The 15,391-nt window shown below is 36.9% G+C and overlaps 1 protein-coding gene across 13 annotated transcripts in view; it reads left to right on the top strand.

Moving 5' to 3' along the window:
• LOC116600647 (protein argonaute-3) overlaps nt 1–11,366 on the top strand; it is a 127,065-nt gene extending 115,699 nt beyond the window's left edge. For 11 of the 13 annotated variants that reach the window (XM_032360803.1, XM_032360805.1, XM_032360802.1 and 8 more), the window contains 3 exons: nt 2,055–2,156; nt 10,119–10,318; nt 10,877–11,366. In XM_032360803.1, the coding sequence (XP_032216694.1) occupies nt 2,055–2,156; nt 10,119–10,318; nt 10,877–10,985 (411 nt within the window). In that variant the 3' untranslated portion in view covers nt 10,986–11,366. The other 2 variants (XM_032360810.1, XM_032360809.1) reach the window with 2 other exon arrangements.
• Nucleotides 11,367–15,391: the final 4,025 nt, after the last annotated feature.

Raw genomic sequence — 15,391 nt, 5'->3', positions numbered from 1 at the left:
GAGCCAGCCAGGCACCCCCTCACAGAATTACTGTTTATATTTTATAGTATGACTATGTATTTTCATAATTAAAGAAGGAGGGGTAAATACCTGGGAAAATCTGTCTTGTCTACATGCAGCATAGCAGTCTTGGCTCCCATCTTTTAAACCTTGAAGCAGAGAAATCTGAGGATTGTAAGCGTTGGTGTCTCCTTGGGGAAAGGATTCAACAAAAAGATAGAGAAGTGTATCTCTGCTTTGGTATATACTTAGTCTTTGGTTACACTTTCCATGTAACTTCAGGCAAGTAACTTAACGTCTCTGTGACTGTTTCCTTCCCAACAATGTTTGGGTGATAGTAATACTTTCCTTTACTGGGTTGTTAAGAGGGTTAAGTAAATTAAATTATGTTATTTATCCAAAATGGTGTTTGGCACATACTAAGTGCTCAGTAAAGGTTGGCTAGTTAGTTGTAGAGTGGTTGTGATGGTGGCCATAATAGACAAAAAGAAAAAAGAATAGTAATAGAGGAAAAGAAATAATAATAGCAGGCATTGTTCTAGGTATGTGTCATAAATGTAACTTATTTAATCTTCACAACACCATGAGATACTTACTATTACTATCATCATTTTCCACAGAAGGAAAATGGGGCATATGAGGTTAAAGAACAAGGTTATAAAGCTAGTAATTGGTAGAGCTAGGACTCAGGTCAGGCAGCAAGTACTCATTATCACTGTCCTATAGCACCTCTCTAATAACAACTCTTTCAATAGAGAGAGTTGTTAAAGGCATTTGACCCCAGATTACTAGGTACATTTTTGTAGCTGCAAAACCAAATGTTTCTTCAAAAGTAGGATTAGGAAAACCTAAGTTAGATTTAATGATTAGTAGCATCTGATGTTCAGTCATGTTAGTCCTTCATTTGTCTACTTCTCTTTCACCTTTGTTCTAAATACTACTACTAATAGGTGAGAGATCATTATAAATGAGGAATCAGAGGCACAGAGGGTAAAGTACCATGCCCTAGGGAGCACAACTAGAAGTTGGTGGGGCTGTGATATGAACCCATTCTACTTCTCTGAGTAGAGTAAAACTTTTTATATGTGTTAATTTGATTTGTGTATTATGAATAAGGGTAATTTAGTTGATTATGAACTAATGAACTTTGTTTTATACATGGTAAGGGCTAAGCTGTTAACTCAAGCCACTACCTGATAGTAGCCCTTCACATGCAGAAAGAATATCTGAGTAGTAAAATAGTTTCCACTTTGTTAGTCTTGTAATTGTAGGCTAAAAATTCTTGGTTTTAACTGTTTTTAAGGATAAGGAGGTAAAAGTAAATATATATGTATTTTAAAGTGTTTTGTTAGAACCCTTTCATTATCAGAAGTTTTGAACCATTTCATTTATATTCACATCATAGGTGTGCCTGGTGCAGATTCCCTTACAAGATGTTGAACTGCTAGTGTGAAATAAAAGGAATAGGGCCTTTGCAGTCAGTTCTATATTTGACTCCCAGTTCTGCCTTTTGTTGTGTGCTGTTCGGGAAATTATTTCATATTCCTGAGCCCAAACTTCCCTAACATGTAGGAAAAATACGTAATTCACATGAATTTATTGATTGGAAATTATGTTTTGTGCCTGGCCCATATATGGTTAACAAATGGTGGCATAGTTGTCATTGTCAGCATTCTTTCTCTCTAAAAACAGTATTCTCGAAGAAAAATGCTGGTTTTCATGAATTACACATTCAAGAGTACCTGTTGTTCCCAGGTACCATAAATTGGAGCAAAAATAATTTAAAAAAATTTTTTTTCAAGTGTTCTACCCATATTGGGATCACCTACTAGCTAAGCACCAGTAGGCCCTAGTAACTCTTTGTTGTTTATCAACTCTCACTTTCAGCAACATATAAGACTAGGAACCAGGACTAGAATAAGGTCTGCTATTAATGTCTGCTCAAGTAATACTTGAAGGATCAGCCTATATATATTTATTTATTTTTAAAAGTGCTTTCAGTTACATTCTTTACCTTTGTCCTGTTTGTTTAAACTTTGACCAAACAAATCTAGGTTGGAAGAAGTGGCAATATCCCAGCTGGAACAACAGTTGATACAGATATTACACACCCATATGAGTTTGATTTTTACCTCTGTAGCCATGCTGGAATACAGGTAAGCCTACCCTTTGGGTGAAATGTTCTAATTCAGGAACTTCCATTCTTATGTATGTATTTTTTTAAATCTCAGAAAAAGGAGAAAGAAACACTGTTCTCTACACTCCAAATTGTTTCCACATTTCACTGAGGTGAAACTCAGTAAATAAATTTCTTCCCCTTCTTTACCTTGAATTAGGGGCTTACGTCTATAAAAATACCAGAATATAAGTAGTCTAATAGAATGAATCTTCTCAGAGTCCTCAGTTTAGCCTAAAACTTCAAAAAATTTAAATATACCTGATTCTTCCTTTGACATTTGCTTCTATTTGGTAATACTTCACAGAAAGCTTTGGCATTTACTGGCAGATATTGAACATGTAAAGAGTTTAATTGTAGATTTACAGCTTTAAGTTTCGGTTAAAATAATTTTAAGAGTGTTATTCTTTTCATAAAATCATTTTATTAATTTGCTAGCTTTGTCCCTTAGTAGAGCATAAGCTTTAATTTAGTGCTTCTCAGACTTTACAGCAGCACAGTATATCCATGTTCCTTGAATGTCTGAGAGAATGTAGCCCAAAACTATTTTAGGTAACTCACTCTTGATTAAAATAAATTGCAGGCGTGCCTGGGCGGCTCTCTGTTAGGCGTTAGGCATCTGCCTTCAGCTCAGGTCATGATCTCAGGGTCCTGGGGTTAATCCGGTGTTGAGCCCTGTATCAGGGCCCCTTGCTCAGCGGGGAGTCTGCTCCCTGTGCCTCTCCGCTCCACCCCCTACCCCGCCCCTGGCTTGTGCTCACTTGCTCGTTTTCTCTCTCAAGTAAATAAATAAAATCTTTTAAAAAAAATTTTTTTTTTAATTTTAAAAATTGCAGGACGATGTCCTATACTGAACAGCTGTATCTTAAAGCTTTCTATGTTGTAAATACACTAACCCGCATTTTAGTCTTACAGCTTTAAAATTATCCCACTCGTTTATCCATATTCTTGTATCTGTTCCTCTTAAATCAGTGTTGTACATCTTCACTGTGGGTGGTAACAGTCAATTAGCAAAGCAAAAGTTAAAAGTACTTTCTAGAGATAAAGTCTGTAAAATTGGAGAGCATGTTTTTAACCTAGTGTTTCCATCATTGTATCCAAAAGAACACTACTGCTCTGACTTCTCAGTAAATATTGTAGAGTAGAAAAAACAATATGCTGTTCAGATGAATTCTGGAAATACTGGTTAAAAAGATTTTTTCACTACAGTTTTTGGATAACACTGATATACAAGTGGTCATTATGAGTCTTAAAGACAGGGATATTTCTATAGTTTATTTAACCAGAAATTTTAGGGACCAGTTTTCCTTTAGGACACCAGATTGAAACTTTGCTTTAGTCAGCAAATAACCAGGTATATTTCACAAAGACTAAAGATGATTTTTACACATCTTCCCAGCTTTCTTAGAATTTTCAAACTCTCAGAGATCAAAAACAGGAGTCTTGTTTTTTACCAGCTAAAATTAAAAATCTAGTCATTTCTAACCAGTATAAAAGATTATTTTTTCATATCACTGTTTTTAACTTTATCATTGGTTAATAGATCCTTCAACAGCATTTTAACCAAATTCCATAGCTTCTTGACACTTCTGTTGGTTTTATTGGTGTTATTTTCTCCTTTCCCCATTTTATTTTGAGGTAAAATTCCCCACTCATTTTTTTTAAGATTTTATTTATTTATTTCAGACAGAGAAAGAAAGAAAGAGAGAGCAGAGGGAGAAGCAGTCTCCCCACTGAGCAAGAAGCCTGACGTGGGGCTCAATCCCAGGACCTTGGGATCACGACCTGAGCCGAAGGCAGACTTTTAACCGACTGAGCCGCCCAGGTGCCCCTCCCACTCATTTTTACCACATTTTTAAAACTTAAATTTATAAATGAGTTCAAAGCTTACTACTCCTACCCTTCACCTGCCCAAGGCAGGCCAGAGCTTTGGTCCTGGTAACTTTGAGTAGAAGAAAGGACCATGGCCTGACTCTAAGATACTCTTTCCCCTCCTCCTTCTAGGACTCTTAACACATCTGGTATTCTTGACTGCCAACCTATTGGTGGTTAGGAGCTGACAGGTTACTGCTTTCTGTAGTCCATTCTGATACTTTCTGGTGTCATAGCTTCAAGATTGAAGACCCTCAAAGGGCAGCGGTATCTTTCTTGGGCTCCATCAATGGTATAGACTCTTCCTTTAGGTTACATATCCCATTGTGTGGCTCCATTGCTCCTGCTTTTCTGCTCATTTTCATTCCTTTAGGCTCCCAAAACTCTTTCCAAGAATTCTCTTTCCAAGAATTCCAAGAGAATTCTTGTCCAAGAGAATTCTTTCCAAGAATTCTCACCATTCTCAACCCTCTAGAGTTGGCAGAGTGGTCCTGTGGGCTCTGAGCTCAGGAAGTGTCCAACTAGGGCATGAGTTGATAGCCTCCCTTTCCAGCAGGCTCTTATCTTTTTAAAAATTTTATTTATGGGGTGTCTGGGTGGCTCAGTTGGTTAAGCATCTGACTCTGGCTCAGGTCATGATTTCAGGGTCCTGGGATCAAGTCCTTTGTGGGGCTCCCTGCTCAGTGGAGAGTCTGCTTGTCTCTCTCTCTTTGCCCCTCCCCCAGCTCATGCCTGTGTGCATGCACTCTCTTTCTTTCTCTCTCACAAGTAAATAGTTTATTTTTATATATATATATTATAAATTCTTATATATGTAATACTTATATATATTGAAATAAGATAGACTTTATTTATTTGAGAGAGACCATGTATGAGTGTATGGAGAGGCAGAGGGGGAGGGAAAAGGTGAGGGAGAAAATCTAGCAGATTCCATACCAAGCACTGAGCCCATAGCCGGGCTCATTCTCACAACCCTGAGATCATGACCTGAGCCAAAACGAACAGTTGGACGTTCAACCACTCAACCAACTGAGCCACCCAGGTACCCCAGGCTTTTATCTTTATAATGGATTCTCTTGGAGTCCCCCTTACATGTCTTCATGGGAGAGAGCATACCTTTCCTCACAATTAAAATTCCATGTTTTCAGAAAACCCATAATCACTCTCTTCCCCTACTGGGAGGACGGAGGTTAGGTGGGAAGAGGCCAGAGCCAGGGTATTAATGACGAAACCGGTCCTGGACTGACTCCTCCTAACAAGCCTTAAGGGGAGGTGGCTGGCTTCAAAGATTGGTAGCTCTTTAGACTGTGGGATGCCTAGCATCTTTGATCCTCTGCTTTGGGCCTTAGTTAAAATTCCAGAGTAGAAGAAGACATACTATTAGAAACATGTTAACTGGGTGGAGCATGTGACCCCTCTTGAGCCTTCAGATGGAGTGTCTTAAAGAAATACATGCTCCCCGTTCAGGAATCAGAGCAGGCAGTGTCCTAAATTATAACTTCCTACCACAAAGCACCAAAACTTCAAAGATATCCTTCACTATTATTTAATAATCCTTTGACTCCTCTTTTGTTAGCTCTTACTACCATTTTCCATGGGTCCCTAACCTTAGTCCCTTGCCCCGACACTCAGCACAGGACCTCTTCTTCAGTAAGAAATTATATCAGTCATACCTACTTTCTTTGCTTTGTCATAGGAAAAAATGTTCAGTATGTACTGTTGTTCACATTGGCTCTGACCTGCCTTGAGTTCACGGGTTACCCTCTTGCTTGTATCTTCCGTCTGTTGGAAGCTTCTGATTGCTCTCCCTTAGCGTACAATTGCCCCATCCTAAAACGCAGCTCCTTAATCCTGCCATTTCCCTTCAAGTTATTTTCCCTTATCTTTCTTTCATTTTTAACTAAACTGTTCTTAAAACAATCGCCTAAAGACACTCACCTGAAATTTAAAGAGACAAATAATATAAGGATATAGAACGATTGAAACTTCACATTTTGCCAGTGGGGGTGTAAATTAACATGATCATTTTTGAGAACTGCCTGTCATTATCTACTAAAGTTAAATATATGCATGTTCTATGACTCAGGATCTCCATTCCAGGATAGCGAACAGAAATGGGTATCCGTGTTCACCAGAAGATAGTACATTAACCTGTTTATGGTAGCACTGGTCATAGTCAAAAACTACAAATGGTTCAAATGCCCATCATCAGTAGATTGGATAAATAAATAGTGTATATTTATATAACAATATTCTACAACAAAGAGAATGAGGCAACAATGTGGGTGGATTTCATAAACATTGTCAAACCAAGGAAGTCAGACCCAAAGGGCCTATGAAGCTATTTATTATAAAGTTCAAAAGCAGACATAATCTATATTGTAAAAAGTCTGGTTACCAAGAGCAGGGTAGATAGGCTGTGGTAACCAGGAAAGGCCACCAAGGGGCTTCATGGTTACAGTTAATGTTTAATTTTTTTATTTTCATACTGGTTTCATAAGCATTTTTACTTTGGGAACAGACCTCATTCTGTACACTTATGGACCACGGGCTTTTCTCTGTATATTTATACTTCTTTCAAGTGTTCACGTTAAGAACAGAAAAGACTACCCTTGGCTATTTCCTCTTCAATTTACAGCAGCCTGCCACTGCTGCTCCTTGAGCTCTACATCTGATACGGTCTCACTCACGCATCAGCACCATCTGCCACTTGACTTCCACACCCATTTTTCTCCTTTCATCTTGCTTTTCCATTTGTTCTTGGTTTATTGTAGATCTTTAAGTTTCAGTAGTGTGTATGGCTTTTAAATCTCTCCTTCCAGACACAACTTTTCTACTGATTTCCAGACCTTGAGGTTGCTTTTCAGCTGCACCCTCTTACCTGCCTCCCCTATCTACGCAACCTCTCAGACCTGTAGAATTTACCTTCTCAATCTCGAACCTTCTCCTCACCACTTCCTCTGCTTATTTCCAGCTCTCATTATTACTCTCCCATACAATTGCAGAATGATCCTGAGTGCCCTCATCTAATCTGTTCTCCCTCTGATTAATTATAACGGAGGTAAGACCCTGTCATTCCTCTACTTCGTGCACATAGCCAATGGTGAAGTCGCATTTTCTTAGGACAGCATACAGACTCAATTCCTGATGTCTGCATCCTGCTCCCTTCACTTCTGCTACACCCTCAGTCTATCTTGCTTTATCTCCCACTCTTCGCTCCTGCTCCGCCTTTCCTCTCTTTTTCTCTTCCTCTGTTATCTCTTCCCTTTCACATACACAAACACACATAAACACAACCTGACTGCAGCCTCTCTCAGCTGTTTTTAAGTAGTTCTCATAACTTTCCCCTGCATGTGTTGTTCCCTTACCTTAATTATTCCTGCCCTAACTTACTCCTGTTCATCCTTTAAGACCCATCTTGAATATCACCTTCTCTCAAAGCCTTTCTTATATCCTTGCCCCAGACAAATGCCTGTCCTCTGCACTGCCTGAGCACCCTATATATACCTCTTTGTTGCATTCATTAGACAGCATTGTAACCATGCTTTTGTTTCTCTCCCTCTTCTCATAGTCTGTAAGGTCCCAAAAAGGAGAGGCTACTCACCCATTCAGTCAACAGATATTTATTTTGTCTACCTCCTAGAAGATAGGTGTTTTGATGCTATGTGTACAGAGTGAAAAAGTAAATACAATCCCTTCCTCTTAGAGTTTATTGGAGGAAGACATATACTAATTAATTAATCTCACAAATATATATTTAAAATTGGGATAAGCACAATAAAGGAAAAGTAAAAATAGGAAGAGAGGTTTTAGTAGGGACCTGATTTAGACTGGGAGGTCACTAAAAGTTTCTTTGAGAAATGACACTTAAGGTAAGATCAAGAGGAGTAAGTTGGAATTATTTAACCAAGCCAAGAAAAGGGGAGAAAATTTCTGCCAGAGGCACATACATACATACTTTGGGGGGCGGGGGGGACACATGATCCATTGAGGGGATCAAATAAGGCTGTGACCACAGCATTAAGGTAGGTTAGAGAGACAAGACCAGCCTGGGCTGGATGTATGTGCATTTGGGGCAGAGTTAAGGACCTGGATTTTAGTCAGAGTGCCTTGGAAAGCCATTAAAAGACTTTAAGCTGGACATTAATGTTACTAAGTGTGTGTATGTGTATGTTAATTCACTCTTACTGAAGTACAGATTCTGCTGGGGAGTAAAAGACTTAGGAGTCTGTTAACATAGTCCAGGCAAAAGATGATTGTGATTGGGACAAGAACAATGATAGAGAACCGAATGAATCACATTTAGGTAGGGTTTTTGCTGTCTCTTCCCTGTGCCTGAAGGGTTCTTTCCCCATCTCACAAGCCCTCTTTTATCATTCAAAGCTCGCATCCATATCTCCTCTTTCATTTCTGTGTGCCTAGCACCCAATATGGGCCACGGCATACAGTGAGTGTTCAGTAAATATTGAATACGTGAATGTACAATATAAATGCATTATAAGGGTATAATTTGGGGGAGATAAGATTTGGTAATAATGAATTTATCAGAATCTTGCACAGTGTCTGACAAATGATGCTCAAGTATTTGTTAAAGTATTAGCTCATCTTTCTCCTTTTCTCCTTTGCCACTGCCATTTCTTTACTTCAGACCTTCATCATCTCATGCTCGAACTAATGCAGCAGCCTTCTCGCTGCTCCTGTTGCTTTTAGTCGCTTACTGTTTCTAATCCAACCTCCATGTTATTACTGTTAGTTTTATAAAACTCCAGTCTCATCATACCTAAAATCTCTCCTGTTAAAAAACAAACAAACTGTGCAGTACTTTCCAGGCTGCTTATAGGTCAAAGTCCAAATTCCCAAGCATGTCATTCAATCTGATCCGGGTCTTTACTTTGAAACTTCATCTTTTTTGCCCTCATGCACCAAACTTTGCTCATACTGGTTTGTTAACTATTCCCCAAATATACCATGAAATGTTATGCCCCTTGTGCGTTTTGGTAAGGCTGTTTATTCTCTCTGCTGTGCTCTCCCCCTAACTGCCCAAACAAGGCCAGATCTCACTCACTCTCCACTTCACTTGGTGAAGAACTGTTACTTCCTTTGGTATTCTCATATTGGACTAAGTGCCAGTAGTACTATAGCTTTTATTAGTTTTATAATTATAGATGCTGTATCTCCTCTACTAAATTGTTTTCCAAAAGAAAGGAAACCTTTGACTTGGTTGACTTTGTTTTTCTTTGAATCTGCAGTACCTAACATAGTAACTAACAAAAAGAAACTCAACTAAATGTTCTGGATTTTTTATTACAGCAAAATTACATAGCATAAAACATACTTACCATCTTAACCACTTCTAAGTGTACAGTCCTATCACATTAAGTACATCCACATTGTGTGCATCCATACCACCGTATATCGCCAGAACTTCATCTTCCTTGACACTCTGTACCCATCATACACTAACTCCCCATTCCCCCTTCCTATGGCCATTGGCAACCACATTGTACTTTCTGTCTCTCGGAAATTGACTACTCCAGTTGCCTTATGTAAGTGAATCATAAAATAGTTGTCCTTTTATGACTGATTTCATGTGGTGTAATGTCACCAAGGTTCCTCCATGTGTCATAATTTTCTTACTTTTTAAGGCTGAATAGTAGTCCATTTGTGTATGTGTATGTGTGTGTGTACCATATTTTATTTATCCATTCACTCATCATTGGATAATTGGGTTGCTTCCACCTGTGAACTATTGCAAATAATATTTCTTTGAACAGGGGTATGCAGATATTTGTTTTGAGACCCTGCTTTCATTTCTTTTGGATATATACCCAGAATCAATTAAATATTTTAGTGAATTATTAAATTAGAATTTATTATCAATGTACAAGGCTGTTTTTTTATATAACTTAGTCTGTGCTGAGTATTTATTTAGAAGTTTAGAAGTCAACAGAATATGCCATTTACTTATTTTATCAATGTACAAGGCTGTTTTTTTATATAACTTAGTCTGTGCTGAGTATTTATTTAGAAGTTTAGAAGTCAACAGAATATGCCATTGCCTTCTCTACAGGGTACCAGCCGTCCTTCACACTATCATGTTTTATGGGATGATAACTGCTTTACTGCAGATGAACTTCAGCTACTAACTTACCAGCTCTGCCACACTTACGTGCGCTGTACACGATCTGTTTCTATACCTGCACCAGCGTATTATGCTCACCTGGTGGCATTCAGAGCCAGATATCATCTCGTGGACAAAGAACATGACAGGTAATATAAAAGCACAACAAACAGAAATTTTCACTCAAATTCAAGTATGGTGGGCATGTTAGGGCTTTCTTGAGAAATCTCTCTCAAGTGTTTCCATGTATGTTTCCTCCTTGTTTACCATAAAGTACTGCCATTTAAAATTAAAGTTCCACAAGCTGTTCGAGGAGTCAGCAATCCATACAAAAAGCAGCAATAGTAGAACTGACTGCCCAGAATAAGGGTTTCCATTAAAATGTACACTTTAGGCTTATTAGTACTAGAATGGTATAGTGATTTAGTTGCTTTACCAAATTAATTCGAGGGATAGATTGTTGCTGACAGACAAAATGTTAGTATGCTTGGGATTTACTTCTAAACAGTCCTGGGGAGGTGAGAGAAATAAAACAAAATTGGCCTTGAGTTAATAATTATTGAAGCTGGGTGATAGAAATGTAGCAATTCATTTTACCAGCCTCTATTTTTTTTTAATATTTTTGAAATTTTCTACAAGTTATATTTTTCAAAATTACTACATCAGAATAGGGTTTGTTTTTGTGTTCATCGCCACTTCTCTTACAGTGCTGAAGGAAGTCACGTTTCAGGACAGAGCAACGGGCGAGATCCACAAGCTCTTGCCAAGGCTGTACAGATTCACCAAGATACCTTACGCACAATGTACTTTGCTTAAAAAGTCCAAGAATATTCTCTGAGAGGAAGAACTGAAAGATGCATCGACATACAGCATATGTTTCCGGTGGAGTCAGTTGAGTGGGGATGCCTCCAGCCATACAGCAGCCAACACTGTGTGGGGACCAGGGTCTGATTTTTATGTTGATACAAGAAAGATTGTTTACTTCATCAAGGAACACAGCATCATTATGCAATATGAAACCAGCCAACTGCTTTTTTGTGCGGTCTCCTTAGGAAGTATCGCCATTGTTTTGTTTTCACTTTCTTGTAGTCTAACCCTTTTAATGCCTTTACCTCAAGTTGCTTGGCAGCACAACTATCTTTGCAAAAAAAAAAAAGTAAAGAAAAAGTAAATGACAGTTAAAAAAAAAACACACACCTACGTGAATAATCTAAGTGATTGTTCATGATTATGTGTGCAAAAAAATTAATGTGCATTCGTGTATTCTTGTAAAAGGTATCTGTGTATATTTTAAATATATACATGTATACTTCATGTGCATATATATCTGGATCTACATTGATAATAGATATATATGTGTCTGTGCGTGTATTTTATAGTTCATTCCATTGGGGAACTTTCTTTCCCTTTTATTATCTTCCCACCACCACTTTGATTTTTCTCTCTACCTCCCTTGCCTTCATTACCTACATTTTTTTTTCTTAATGCTACCAGTGACATTCAGATGTTCATGTATCTGGTTCATTTGGATATAAAGCATGGCAAACTAGATTTTTATTTTTATTTTGCACACCCTACTCCTGTCTCTTGTCTCACGGGCAATTCCAAGTCCTCAACTCTTGATATTGCTTTCTGAAGAAACAAAATTACTATATATATATAAATATATATATATATATACAATGTTTCTGTGAGAATGCGAGTCTGCCCCCTCCTGCTCTGAATTTACATTTGCCATTTGTGCAGTGTGTACATAAGCAGTAGCAACCTTAAACTATTCTTTTTCTTTAGTCTGTTAAAGCTGCTATAAATATAAAACCTTGTCAGAAGTTGTAACTCAGAAATTTCTCTCTATAAGTGATATGTATTCTAAAGCCTTCTGTTTCTATGGGTTATACATGAAAGTCCCTTATAACTTTTATAAAGGGCAAATATTCTAAATGATTGGAACTCTTTAGGGTTGAGGCCTCTGAAATTGGGTGGAGAGAGAGAAGGGGTTATTTGAGGGTTTTATTTTATTTTATTTTATTTTTGCTAGTTTACTTGCTGCCTCTCATACCTTAATGTGATTTTCATATATATATATTTTTATATATATGTGTGTATATATAAACATATATGTATGTGTTTTGAAGTACAGCTTCCTTTTCTTTTATATTTATTAGAATAGTGCTTTAATAATTAGAGAACTGTATTGGCAACGTCTTTTATAGAAATGTAATCATGTTTATTTTAAGAACTGACAACTTGTTTTTGCTGTCTTTTAGTGCAATAAGCAGTTTTAAAGGAAAGCTGTGTCTGTTTGATATCTTTACCACGGATAGTGGGAGAAACAGGCACCTCCATAATTTTAAAAGGGCAAAGTAATACAGCCTTAATTTCAGAAGGAAAGTTTTGTAATTTTTCAAGTTTAAAGCATGTCTTTTAAAAATCAAAATGAAAATCAAGGAAGTTAAATTTCCTAATGAGTCTGACCGTGATTATTAGAGTTGAGCTTTGTTTTAAGAAATGACAGTGAATGGGGCACCTAGCTGGCTCAGTCGCTAGAGCATGTGACTCCTGATATCGGGGTTGTAAGTTCAAGCCCCACATTGGGCGTGGAGCCTACTTTAAAAAAAAAAGTGAATAGCTTAAGATTTAGAAAATATTTAATTCTTTGAAAATGGATCACATTTATTGAACAATCATACTGGTTAGGTGCCCATTTTCATATATTCAAATGAATCAGGAAAATATAAAATGATATTTTCAAAACATTTTTTTGCCAATTTATCAGCAGTGTAACTTTCCTTTTAAAATTAGGGTTCTGGTGGCAAAGAAAGTTAGGACTTTGATCATTTTTAAAAAGTTAAATCACTGAAATGTGGAAAAAGTTTTATTAAACTTCTGTTTTATTGATTTCACTTTAAGATATTAAAAAGTATTATAGAGCTGTCAAAATCGAGTTCATCAGTAACATTGGATTCAGGGGAGCTTTGCACTTTGTGACTCATGAAAATTGCATTTTAATTTTTTTTTCTTTTTTGCACTGGTTCAGAGTATAGATACTGCAGATTGTTTCCAGTGGGCATTGTTAAACCTTTCAGAATTCCATCTGCACATGATAACAAATGGATTAGCTCTTTAGTTTCTCTCTTACCTGTAATCCACTCTTATTGCCAATTTACTGTATTTTGAGCCTAAAATCTGAGCCCATGTCCTCCAACAGGTATGAAATCTTTCGTTCCTCTGCCAGAAAACTAAGAAAGTACTGTATTTTGTATGTTTATTATTGAAGTGTCTGAAATGCAATTTACAACACTGTTTCAAAGCTCTTTACATGAAATAATATTTGTACAGTATATACATTTTTTCTCCCTACCCTCCCCCCTCCTCCAAAAATTTCCTGTAAAGCACGTATTTTTTTTTAACATCGACATTTCACTGAATACAGTCAGGAACATGAATAGAAGAAGAAAATAGTATACCCTCGATGCTAAAGCATTGATTGCTATATGCTTTCTCAGTAGGAGTAAAACACCTTCATTTACCAGTGGAAGTTAGCCAGACTTAATATGGGAAACTGTAGGCCGAGGAAAGAACTGTAGATACCTTTTCTCTATTTACCATTTCATCTAATTTCCAGTTACTTAGTTTCCATGTGCTAGAATGAAACCCATAATTTAAATCTATTTAGAAGGACTTTTAATGAGGAAAAACAATTTTTTTAATATAAAGCTTTACCTTTAAAGTGAGTTCTTTTTTAGGGTTTCTTTCTTACAGTTTCACATTGCTAGTTTAAAGTTGGTTACCTTGAAAGAATATGTATAGTATATTTTGCTTACTAACAAATTGGAATATCAAACTTAATTAAAAGAAGACTTGTGCTTAGAATTTAAAAGACAAGGTGGCAAGTACTTTTTGAAATTTGTTTTAATTATTATTGCACTTCTGGTGTCGAATTTCTGATCTTTTTTTATTGAAAGTTTTTTAAAGGATTGTTTTGAATTTAAAGGTCATGAAACTCAATGACCTTTCAGTTCCTGCCTTTGCTCACTAAATTATATAATGAATGCTAAATTTTGGTCTGCTGTTTTCTATGATGCTAAGAGTGACTTTAAAATGTCATTCCCAGCCACTGCTATAATTGATTTTCATGTGAAGAAGAGCTGGGAGTTTAATGTATATTCTGGGTGGCAGATGTGTCTGGGTAAAGTGCCGATATATGTTATTATGTATCAAGTTACTGGCATTGAGGACTATACATTTATAATACTGTAGCTGCTATATTTATTTAATTATGTAGAGTCTGACAGTTACTGCACTAAAGGATACTAAGGAGATGAGCAGGATTGGAGGCTGGTGTTAAGACACCCCCCCCCTTTTTTTCCTAAATAAGATTAAGAACATGAAATAACAAGGTAACAAAGGGTGCTGCCGTTTTAGTTTCAATTAAATATTAGGATACTCTGTTTTAGACGTGCGGATTTTTACTTTAGCGGTTTTGCAAAAGGGTACCTCAACCTCCTCAGTACTGGTTTTTGGTATATTTTCACAGACGTACAGATGCCCTTTATTTTTTAATATATTACCTTTTAACAAATTACTCAGAAAAAAAAAAGTTCTTCTATGGAAATCTACCTGTTTGTAATCTATTAATTTATTTCTCTTCCTAGAAGAGTCTGGAAGGGATTCTAGTAGGAATGTACCAGGTGTTGTGGAAGGCACTTGATAAAGATTCATCTCTACCTTCTAGCATAGGGACTCCTAGCCTTCTAAAGACCCATACTAGTTCTCCAAACTAGGTTCTCTGATGGCCCACCACTGCCTGATGTTTACTTGTATATTTTGTAGTAAATTTTAGGATGACAGACAGCATGACAGGCTTAGTCATGACAGACTTAAAGGAAATAAAATCTGAGTTGCCATTCAGTAGAAATGGCTGACAGAGGATCTCAGTGTTTAAGGAAGAGGTCAATACTCAGAGTGCCCGTAACAGATCTGAAGTAATTAGATGGATTATAGGCCAGGAATTAGAGACGATTGTTAAAGATATTTGGTGTTTTCGGAGGCTAACATGAATTTGTCAAGGGTGGTGATTTTTATGAAATCCTTCAAGTTAACCGCTTGGGTTCAGCTAGAGTATTTTGTAATCTTGCTATTTCAAACTTGATAGAAATATGTTGCCAAAAAGCTTAACTGATAACTCTGTATAATTTTTTTTTTTAAATTTTATTTCTTTG

Source organism: Mustela erminea, chromosome 10 (assembly GCF_009829155.1).
Source record: "Mustela erminea isolate mMusErm1 chromosome 10, mMusErm1.Pri, whole genome shotgun sequence".
Classification (NCBI taxonomy): domain Eukaryota; kingdom Metazoa; phylum Chordata; class Mammalia; order Carnivora; family Mustelidae; genus Mustela; species Mustela erminea.
This window is presented reverse-complemented; position numbering and strand designations above follow the sequence as displayed.